Below are 11,733 nucleotides of genomic sequence, written 5' to 3'. Positions count from 1 at the left end.
AACCCCCCCCCCCCCCCCCCCCCGGCAACAGTACCTCAAAGTTACTAATATTTTTTAGGTTTTCTCACCTAATTCCACCAGAGTCAAGCATTTTCTGCTCCACCTATGTCTGCAACCACACCACATCAGAACAATCTCAGTGTCATCACTCCCAAACTGGCATACAACTCAAAATTTCACCTGCCAAACAAGCCATAGTTTCTCACTGCAGCCTACTCTCCTGAGCAGAAAACTTTAACTTGCAGTGGCAAGAACAAAAAAATAAAAACAATAAAAACACAAAAACAGGCAGAAATGAACCAGAAATAAAATACATTGAAGGCAGTTAAAGTCAACCTACTAGATCCCCAGATATATTTGCATTGATTATCTCTTGTCTTGCATTCACCATTATAGCAACGACCCTAAACAAAATACAACATATTAGCAATGAGAAACAAACATTATTTCATTTCCTTCCCCTCCCCAACAAATGTCTCATTTTGCTTCTTCACACATATAGTGGGATGTATAATAGTTTTCAGGAATTTGGGCAGATGAAGTACACATTTTGGCCCAGATTCTCAGAATCAGTTGGTGTCTAATACCTACTGACATTTAAGCAGCTGCTTTATACTTCTCATTTACATAGTTGTAAAGAACTTATTAACATGAAGTGTAATTAAAAAATCTACATGTAAAATGTAAAGATCCCAAGCAAATTTTACTCACACTAGAAATTTTTACTATTCAGAGTGCATAATGCACAAACAACATTGATGTCCAAAATACAAAAATTATGCAGAAATATAGAAGATAGGATTAAAAAAATAAAAGAAAATTCGTATTTGGTTGCTTTCTATTTGCTGATGTGCAGGAATTTTAAAACATTTCCTACCTGATTAGAATCACATGCATACCCATCTTGTTTATGAAGATTTGGTGGACACTGAAAGAAAAAAAAATGTGTATATGGCATTTTCATGGTTTTAAAAGACAATTGCACAACATCTAAAAAGGGTAGACAGCATAATTAGTGCAGGAATCTTCACAGCTACAAGTACAAATATGAACATCTTGAGCCATGAAATACAAGGTTTGATTCTAACTTTCTGCATATTCCAAGTAGAAATTAAGAAGGTGAGGCAAAACAAAAAAGTACAAAAAAACCCCAATTCAACCCCCCAGATGTGTTCAGTAATCGGGTATTTGGTATCTAATACTGGGGCTGGGTTTGCAACACTGCCACCGCATTCATTTCAGTTCCATTAAGAAAGTATGTGAGCACCTAGTTGTAGCCTACCAGTCTATTGCTTACAGAGCTGTGGCTTTTTTGTGGTGTTAACTGTTATGTTCTCTTAGCATTGAAGACTTTTTTGGTATAAACAAGTCACTAGGTCCAGAAGCCTCAGATTACTTAAGCTCAGATCTAACCATTCTCAAAGCTTTTCCTCATCAAAAAAGGCACCTGTGAAGATTTGGAAAGGGTATGCTTCTGTCATGGACCATATTAGCCAATACTTTGAGGGCAGCGCTTCTCCCTTCCATTAAGAATGCTCCATCTACAGAATGAAAGATTTACAATTAAAATCTCAGCAATAGCTACTTATCTATAAGTGTGGGTGTCTCAGATGATAATATAGAAAGAGATTACTGTTAATGTATTAGCATCTATAATTACAGTCAATGCCGAGAGAGAGAGACATGTGATCTATCCTGAATCTTATTTTTTAGAGCCAAGATCTTGATACAGCAGATGGCTGCAGCAGATTTATAGAACCACAGAATCATTATGGTCAGAAAAGACCTTTAAGATCATCAAGTCCAACTGTTATCTAACTCTGCCATACCCATTTCTAAACCAGGTCCCTGAGCACCTTATCTTGATGGCTTTTAAACACACCCAAGGATGGCGATCCAACCAATGCCCTGGGCAGCCTGGTCCAGTCTTTGATAGCTTTTCCTAATGTCTAACCTAAACCTCCCCTGGTGTAACTTGAGGCCGTTTCCTCTTGTCCTATTGGTTGTAACCTGTGAGAAGAGACCCACAACCACCTCTCTACAACCTCCTTTCAGATAGTTGTAAAGAGCCATAAGGTCTCCCCTGAGTGTCCTTTTCTCCAGGCTAAACAACCCCAGCTCCCTCAGCTGCTCTTCATAAGACTTGTGCTCTAGACTCTCCACCAGCTTTGTTGCCCTTTGGACCCTCTCCAGCATCTCAATGTCTTTCTTACACTGTAGTGCTCAAAACTGTACACTCAAGGTACTCAAGGTGTGGCCTCACTAGCACCAAGTACAGTGGGACCAATCACTACTCTAGTCCTGATGGCTATACTATTTCTGATACAGGCCAGGATGCTATTGGCCTTCTTTGCTACCTGGGCACACTCATGTTCAGTCGGCTGCTGATCGACACCTCCGTGTCCTTTACTACTGGGCAGCTTTCCAGCCACTCATCCCCAGGCCTGTAGCATTGCATGGAGTTGTTGTGACCCAAGTGCAGGACTCGGCACTTGGCCTTGTTGAAGCTCATACAACTGGCCTCAGCTCATTGATCCAGCCTATCCAGGTCCCTCTGCAGAGCCTTATATGAAGTCTTACAAAACCTTGACACTAAATACTCAGTATTGAAGTGTATATTGCTTAAAACATAATCATCATCTAGTTGTTCTATCACCTGATTACCCTTCCCACCTGAGGAGGGTAATTGGGAAAAGGGAAGGTGACCCATGGGTTAAAATGGAAGCAGATTCAATAAAATAATAATTAAAAAGCCCAAATACCAATACAAATACAAAGTACACAGAGTTATACTCAGCTTATATAGTAGTTGTGGGCTGTGTGCTCCCAGCAGGGAATGGTAAATAAACACTGTGAGCACCACAGCTCCAGTAAAAGTGTGATGGTCACAAGGAACAGGAAGGTAGGCCTCAGGAGCAGAATGACAGGCAAGACCCGGCAGGGAAAGCTACCATCAAGCAAAGGGGGCTAGTCCCCAGCAAGCTCCCCAGTTTATAGTGAGCATGATGTTTATGGTAAGGATTCCTCCTGTTGGCCAGCTTGGGTCAGATGCCCTGGCTTTTACTTCTCCTGGCTTCTGCACCTGGCTAGCTCAAAACTGCTGAAGACCTTGATCTCTATGGCAACCTGCTACCAGTGCTGGCCGAAAACAAAACCAAAGTGTTTTATCGACTTTATTCTCATCAAATTGAGTGCTGTAGTCTTTTCAAAAAGGCAGCTTTCCTGAATAGAAAATGGATTCTATGATTTTATCCCAGTTAAACCAAGACAAGCGTCAAAGTTGCTGTAAGAATTTCAACTGTTTAAAAGAACTCAAGTTAAAACAACCTTTTGGTTGCTATTTATACCTATACTTTTGAGTATTAGTCAAATGGAGGATGTATGACACAAATACTATACAGATATACAAAAACCCTATGAATTTTAAAAAACAAATAAACCTACAGAAGTCATATTTTGAGGCCATTTAGATTAAATTTTCTTTTGAGCTTATGACAGTTTATTCTTATGTTTAAAACTATTGTTACGGTTAAGAAATAACCCCCCCCAGTTATTCATGAGAGTCCAGTTTGTTAACCAGGATTTTCCTCTTAAATTGGTATAAAATGAGTGCAAACAAACATCAATAGTGCAAGCAGGGAAAGCTTCTGCATACATACCTGGCCAGAATCTCCAGTGCAGAACTCTGCAATATCACATTCATTCACTGCATATCGACAGTCATAACCTCGTGGGAAAAACTAGAAAATTGAGAACAGAGTTCAGGACTAAGATTATGTAAAAGCAAAATCAAAGGTTCCTGTTTGGAATTACTCCTCATTTTAAACACTCATATATTTGTCTGTCTTTGCTTGGCTAACAACAGAACACTATAATCTCAATAGTTATTTCAAAGTGTTGAAAAATAGTTCAGTTTCTTAATATTTTAAAGCATAAACTGAAGTATATAATACTTTGAAAATTTAGGAGGTTTTAAATCTCTGGTATAAAAATGCAAATAAAATCCGTTTTCACATGAATACATATCCAATGCAATCTATTCCCTTTATATTTGGGGCACTAACCACACTATTTTCTGGAATAACAGTCTCAGTCTACATAAGCCGTTCCTTTTCATTCTCCATAAAACACATTTTGAACTATAACAGGCTGCACATGACCTCCATGGACAACTGAAAAGAACAATAGATCTACTGCAGCAACACTCACCAGGCATGATGTATTACAGCAGGGTCCATCACTACAATGAGCTCCATTAGAAAGAGAACACTTCTTACAACAGTCTGCATAGCATTCCTGAAGAAAATATTAAGCAAAATGTTTAGGTTTCCATTTTAATTAAGTTTTTTCTTCACAATCTTTCCAACAAACTACTATGTACCAGCAGACAAAAGATTCAGCTGAGCACTGATGACTTGCAATTATCAGCTGGAAGAATCCTTTGCAATGCTCACATACTAAAGTAAAGGGAAAAAACAGTGACATACATGCTATAGCAACAAGGGGATTTACACCTTCTGAAGGTGTGAAATAGTCTGTGCCAATGCATGCTGCACAGTTAAATGGCATGCAATGCAGAAAAAGATTAGGAAAACTAATTGTGGGTGTAATTACATTTGAATACTAGAACACAGACTCAAAGCTACATTCTTGGAATATTTCTACAATGGAGAGGAAAACAACAGTTTATTTATGCTGTCTGAACACATACATCTATCTCCAAAGCACAGATGAGGAGCCTACCACTCCAGGCACACTATCCAGGAAAAGTAGAGCATTAAGCACTTCTACAGTGCAATTCAAAGATTGCTGGGAAACAGCTACATCTTGTCATTAGTATGACAGGAAGACTGTTTTGATGACACTCTGTCTTTGCACTCATTCTCACTTGAAAAGAAAGTGTTTTAACACAGTCCTTTAAGCTGTTCCCTAAAAATAGGCAAAAGAATTTAAATTCCATAACATTTCCCCTTTCCTTACCAATCACATAATTCATCTTTAAAGACTTTTGTAAGAAAGACTTGTGGAGTTACATATAACTCTACTTGCCATTCGGAAACCGCAATCACATTCTTCTCCTGCTTCTACATATCCATTTCCACACTCAGTGGTTTCAAAGAGCTGAAAGCAAAAAAGCATACCCCCCCCCCCCCCAACCCCCCCCCCCCCCCCCCAAATAAGAATAAAACTAGTATCAAATGACTTTTCTGTCACACAGCCCATCTGTGCAATGCTACAGAAACACGCTTTCACAGAGAATACATATGCCATGCTACTGCAATGGTGAAGGCAGCATGTTTTTCAAGCACTGGTTGGAATTGTTAAGACATGAAAGATGTACAGCTAAGCCACTTGATTGCTTGACCTGTAGCTCATAAGAAAACAAAAAAGGGTCAACCAGAGAAATGCAAGAAAATAACAGAACACACGCAAATTGCCTACAGCAATAATCAGTAACCATCAAAAGGTTACATACATATCAGAGCATAGCTAAAAGGTTATAATTACAAATGACATCATGGTTACTGCTACCTTACTTTTCTACCAACGTCCAAACAAGAAGATTCAAAACACTGTATGTTTGGGTTTTTTTCCCCCCCAAAGTACTGTAACTTAAAAGCTGTGAAACACTGACACAGATAACATATAAAGATAATTCAACTATTCTCCTGGGAGCATTTCCACAGAAGTAAACAGAACCAAAATCTACAGTCAATTTGACAATTTGTTCACACTACTGTGCTACACAACCATCATCAAAAAATGAAGTGGTGTTTTTCTTTTTCCCTACTTACTCTTTTCTGTAAGAATTCTTACATTCTTATTCTGTAAGCGAATATTGCTACCCTGGGAAAAGATTAAAAAACAGTCTAACAAGCAAGTTTTTTTTCTTTACTTAATTGTGCAAGGTGGTGGTCTACCAATGGATACAGCACAGTAAACAGAACAGCCTGATATTCTCATGTGGTATTAAATTCTACAAGGACAGCAAGTTTGACACCATGATTAAATAGAATGTTAATACTTTGGCTTGATCTTACTTTGCAAAAAGAGCCACATAGAATATTTTTATACTGCTCAGCTTTAGAAGGATGTCATGCTAATATTGCCTTAGAAAAAATTATGACCTTGATAAGTTTTTAGGTGAAAAAAGCAATGGATAAAAATGGATAGTACAAGGAAACAGTTACACAGTTTGCTAGACGTACATCTGAAATGAAATTAATTTAACTTTGAGAACAATCATAAGCTGCTACTGTCTATATAAAGTAAGCTATTGATTTCTAATTCCTAGTGTAATTAGCATTCTTTTTAACAACCTCAGGCAAAAAGTCCAAGAATTGAGTGTATGTGGAGCAACTACAATCACACTTCTGGATTTATTTTGCACAAGTCCAGCTTAATAATTAGTGCATTCACGCTGAAGAGGGTTATATCTAGTTGCGAAAAATCAACTACAATATTTATCATTGTTTGAAGAATTGATGGAAAACAAGTTGCATTCCTCTTAAGATTATTTTTAAATGTCATGGGAATGAACAGTCAGCTAATTACAAGCAACCTCAAGAAAATACTTACAAAGACATTTGAAGAAATTTGAGAACAGATGGGTGTTAGTGGAATTATTACATTTTCATTACAATGTTTAGTAGAAATGCTGACTACCAACATATTCATTACCTTTGTTGGCCTGTTGAAAAGACAGGCACCTCCCCCACGAAGTAAAAATTCTTTGTATTCTGCAACACTGCATTTGGAGAATTTCCTGGAATGGTATACCCTAAAATGGCAAAGAATTAGCTGAGTAAATGCCTTGAAACACCAATGCTTACTGGAAGGGGGCAGAGGGGTCACAACCTTTTTTTAATACTGTAAATCCCAGTTTCTTACAACCACTGTGTGCAACAGTATGTCAGCTCACTCTTATTCTCAAAGAGTAAAATCGGAACAAAAGCAAAAGTTTTTAAACATTTTGCATTTTTATATTTCTGTTATGTGGATCTATGGTATATGAACCTGTAGCCTTCTATTTTTCTTAATAACGTGGAACCACATTGTCATAATAGCTGCTATGTACCTTCTCGATTGCATGCATAATTCAGTGCTCTCTTGGGTTTGTTTTCCCTGTAGCTTCAGTTTAAAAGATGGGTTACATTCCAGATCCCTGATTTCATGCCAGAGTTTTAGAACAGGGTTTTAGAATTTACTTAATTCATCTGATGCTTTTAAAAAGGTTAATTTTTAAAGTAAAAAGTAGTTGTAGCCATAAGAACAGCCATACAAGGTCAGACTACAAATCCACTTAACTCAAATCTCATCTCTAATTTTGGCCCTGAGAATATGCCCCGGGAAGAGTAGACAGAGCACTGTACTACTATACTTGCAGAATATTTTTCCAACTTCCACCAATTTTCAGCTCAATGACTTTCTCAGAAAGCCTTATCTTGACTTATTTAATAATCTTCACCGTATTTTCTCCCAAGAATTTGCCCAAAAGCTTTTAGTGTCTACCAGATGTCACAGAAAGAAGTCTCACAGCTTAATTACAGACTGATAGAAAAACAATTTCATCCTATTTTTGATGTCACCTATTTGCTAGTCTCATTTCATGTCTCTCTAGTTCTTGCACTGGAAAAAACAGTAATAATTTGCTATATTGTTCATCATGTTACAGACATCTCATATTTCCTCACCTCCATCTTTCTCCCAGCCTGATGAAAACATACTTTATTAGTAATTTTTCACACAGAAATGAATATTTTATTAGCCATGTTCCAAGATCTGGGAATGAGAACTCATCATAATATTGAAGATAGGGATTACCATGCCATAAGGAGGTTCTCATTCCTTTCCTAGTAGCTCACTGCTACTGAGCTGATATTTTCCCATTGAATTATTCTATATTTTAAAAGTGTCTTCTGGCACTCGTAGAGTTAAGTGAAAAGGCTTTACACTGCAGTTAATTATTCACTCATTTCATTAGTCAGTGCTTTTTCAGCTTCTGGGTGACTATCATCTGTCCCTAGCACTTTTTTTACTGTTACCTTACCTAAAGAAGATATTCGTTCTACAACCTCTTCTACTGATATTCCCATCCAAAACTGATACTTTGATGAGTTCACCATAGGAAGGAAGCTAGTAGCTATTGTGATCAATGCCTTACTTTAGATTCCAGAAGCAAACTTACGGAATATTTTTCTGTTGCATCCATATGGTGGCTAGCAATTACAAGTTTGCAGGAAAGTCACACAGTAATTGAACTGAAGAACCAATTTCCAAATACCATATGAAGAAAATAAGTTCCTTTGGTGTTATTTATAATTAATTTTCTCCAGGATTTTTGTAATCAAGCTTCTACACTGAGCAAGAATTCTGACAGGAAGTTACTTATAAGACTAAAAAACCCTACATTTCAGAAGCTATCCTCTTCTAATCAACTGCTTACAGTATAAAGAAAAGAATAATTTAGCAGTGTGTGAGGGTAGAAGGCAATGAAACCTGGTTTCCTCCTATATAAACATGCTTTCCCCTCAGACTTCACTGACCATTTAGCTAAGGATTCAGAGCACTTGCTGAAAGCTTCAGATTTCTACTTTTAGTCACTGGAACAGAAACAGAGATTTGTTCACTCAAAATCAGAATTTTGAAGGAATTAAAATTTAGGAGGAAAATAGAAATATCACTTATCAAAACTGCATAACGACACTTTTTCAGCTGCATGTAAAAAGTATAACTGGATTTATTTAATGAAAAATATAGATTCTTTCATTTTCAGTCATTGTGAGTATAGCAGAGCATTAGTGAATACACTGCATTGCACTTCAAAAGATACGATTTATTAATAGATTCCTAAAATGTAAACAGCAAAGGGAATGAATTTCTAAAAATTAAAATAATTGATCTGTATGCCTGGGTTGTTCCAACTGCTTCTTGTTTTGCATTTATTAGTACTAAAACACATGGAAAAAACCCAATGAATAAGTATTTATGTCATAATGTAAACTATGAACTCATTCCAGAGCTCTCAATTACTGATAGTTATGACATACCCTGTTTCCTCCATGATGCAACCACCCCAGGATTCAGTGCAGTCACACTCTTCTCAGACAAGACCAAAATACAACAGAAAAGGAAAGCAGTTATAAATATGCTTACAATAAATATTAAGTACTCACTATAAAAATGGACCTTGACTAATTATACAAGATTAGATGATTGCTTGGCTCTAAAAATTCTAGTCCTAAAAAGGAAACCAGCCCACTTGAAAAGATACTAATATACTTACTATAAACGTGGTACTTTCAAATTACCATATGTGCACATTCCTAGACTCAACACAAAGTTTCAGGCAGTATAGAAAGCTAGTAATAGCTGGCAATGCTCTTCCCTACATACTCTCAAAACAGGCAGCATGAGGGTACGTGCAGTACATGATACCGATGATTAAGAATGTTCACATTTCCTCCTTCCTAAAATGTACGCAGAACATCCTGAAGAAGAATTGTCATTGGACAGGCCATATGTTTTTTTCTTTTTGGCACAGAATTATGGATAGTAATATGTGAATCAGCCAATTAAACGTTCATTAGAAAAAGTAGTTGAATGAAAATGGATTTACAGTTTACTTACAGCATGTAAGTCAACAGTGACCAAATTAATAAAAACAAAAGATCAACAACTTACGGTTGGTAAAACAGAACTTATAAACTACCCATAAAAATTATATACCAAAATAGTAATAATTTTTAAGAAGAAAGGTTCTGTATTCTCGTTACTACATCAAATCCATACCGTTTCTCCACAGAAAATATTCACAGATTATTTATATAGTTATTTCCATTCTATCCAGGTCTTTCACTAATCTTTCTGTATAAAGGGCATCCAAATAAGAAAACTAAGCTATCATTTAAAAAACTCCTATCTTACAAGATAGATTTCAAAATTAAATGAACTCTGTTTTACCTGTAATCAAAAAAAATGATATAAAAAATTTTTAGTAATTACCAAGCTTACACAATATTGCCTAAACTTTTCCACATTGTTTCCTAATTCATAGATTTCTGAAGGGATTCCAAAATAAAGTCAGCATTATTATATTAAAGAAGAAACAAAGAGAGAAAGTAGCCAAATTGTTTACAAGATGTGAGTGGAAAAACTCAACAACTTTCTTTAGCCCCAAAAAGGGCTTTTGCAGCAGCTTTTGTACCTACACTGTACATGTGTTAAGGCCATGTCAGTCTACTTTTCTGGCTATGAAGCAGCATGATAACAAGTTAAGCAAATGTCACACTGGACTAGGTTACAGCTCCTTACCATTTCTTCAATTATAAATCAGGTATTTTTGTATTTTAAGAAGTCAGCGATAGTTCTATAGGAATTACAGATTTCATTATGATAGGTAAGGAGTTCTGAGTTAAATTAATGGTGTTTATACCATTATTCTTCTGTATGTTGGTTATGAATCTAACAACTTGACACAGGACATCACTGATATGATTGCAAAATGAGTGTTAAACTGGTGGCTCTTATTTTGGTTAAACTCAAATTTTGGTGCATGTATTTCCAAAAGCAGCAATTCTTGTTCTACAGCTACAGCAAGATTACTATTTGTGTCAAACATCACAAAGGAAGAGTTTATATTTTTAGCTACGGAGGACAAAAGAAGACTCCATGTCTATGTACATACTCGGTTTCCTGGCAGCTGGCTCCCATTGTATTCCAAGGTTCTGAGCAAGACTTTCTGCTAGCTCCTGTGCCATGGCCAAAGGGAGGCCATACTGTGTTTCAAAACAAGCACAATTAAAAACAAAAAAAAAAAAAACCAGACACACACACACAAAAAAGTAAGTTACTGTAACGAACGGTGCACCGGCTCATTCTGGCTTACTACGTATCTACTACTTCAGTAATTCTGTACAGCCAATCATAAAACTATGCGCGAATAAGGAATATAAAGATAATGAAGTATGTAACAGAAAAAAATTTCCTTTCTTAACCTGAGGGAACCCTTGTCCACTGCTTAATCTACAGAAAGGAGTCTGATACATATGTAATAGTCTTGTATAGTATGATTAACCTACATTAAACCAGAAGATTTTCATTATCGATTTAACACTGCACTGAGGAAAAAATTAATTATAATATTTCTTAAAGAAAAAAATCTATACACAGGACCAATTTTTTCTAGTTTTAATGTTTAAAAAAAGAATTACATGTCATCAGCACCTCAGGAGATCAAACTTCATACTGAGAAGAGCCAAAAGGATGTCCAGTGCTATAGTTCAGTACTCTTGTGAAATTTTTAGGTCTAAATTTCTGACAAGTATACTAAAAGCCAATTTAAGATCTTATTGAGAAAATAATACAGACAGGAAGAATGCTTTTTAAAAAGAAAAGCACAGGGACCAATAGTTTAATTATGATACAAAGAAGGCTGGCTGTGAGAATCCTAATTTTTTAATACGTGAGTTATCTTTAAAGTCCTGAATACTATATATATACACACTGAAACATATAAACGCTGAGGTTACAATGCACAGTTTCTACTTTATTCCACTTTAGTAATGAAAAAAATTACCTCATTCACTCCTACGCCTCTAGTCACTGAGCAAACCCCTCCAAAGTAACTTAAGCTGCTCCTTTTGTAATGAAATGTCACGTTCCTTACGAACAAATAAAAATAAAGAAAATATAACACATTGACATTGGGCACAAATAACTTATTGAAAGATA

The 11,733-nt window shown here is 36.2% G+C and overlaps 1 protein-coding gene across 1 annotated transcript in view; it reads right to left on the bottom strand.

The window, feature by feature from the left end:
• The window catches only part of ADAM23 (ADAM metallopeptidase domain 23), a gene marked incomplete at its 5' end in the record, with an annotated part of 61,696 nt that overhangs the window by 20,774 nt on the left and 29,189 nt on the right, over nucleotides 1-11,733 (bottom strand). The window contains 9 exons of the mRNA XM_010194214.1: nucleotides 341-404; nucleotides 878-928; nucleotides 3,660-3,740; nucleotides 4,210-4,296; nucleotides 5,050-5,121; nucleotides 6,682-6,781; nucleotides 9,051-9,099; nucleotides 10,688-10,778; nucleotides 11,579-11,663. Of these exons, the coding sequence (XP_010192516.1) occupies nucleotides 341-404; nucleotides 878-928; nucleotides 3,660-3,740; nucleotides 4,210-4,296; nucleotides 5,050-5,121; nucleotides 6,682-6,781; nucleotides 9,051-9,099; nucleotides 10,688-10,778; nucleotides 11,579-11,663 (680 nt within the window). The remainder of the gene's footprint in view (nucleotides 1-340; nucleotides 405-877; nucleotides 929-3,659; nucleotides 3,741-4,209; nucleotides 4,297-5,049; nucleotides 5,122-6,681; nucleotides 6,782-9,050; nucleotides 9,100-10,687; nucleotides 10,779-11,578; nucleotides 11,664-11,733) is intronic.

This window comes from Mesitornis unicolor, unplaced genomic scaffold (assembly GCF_000695765.1).
Source record: "Mesitornis unicolor isolate BGI_N332 unplaced genomic scaffold, ASM69576v1 scaffold1561, whole genome shotgun sequence".
In the NCBI taxonomy this organism is placed as follows: Eukaryota; Metazoa; Chordata; class Aves; order Mesitornithiformes; family Mesitornithidae; genus Mesitornis; species Mesitornis unicolor.
The sequence above is the reverse complement of the archived record's forward strand: the minus strand, read 5'-3'. Positions and strand labels throughout refer to the sequence as shown.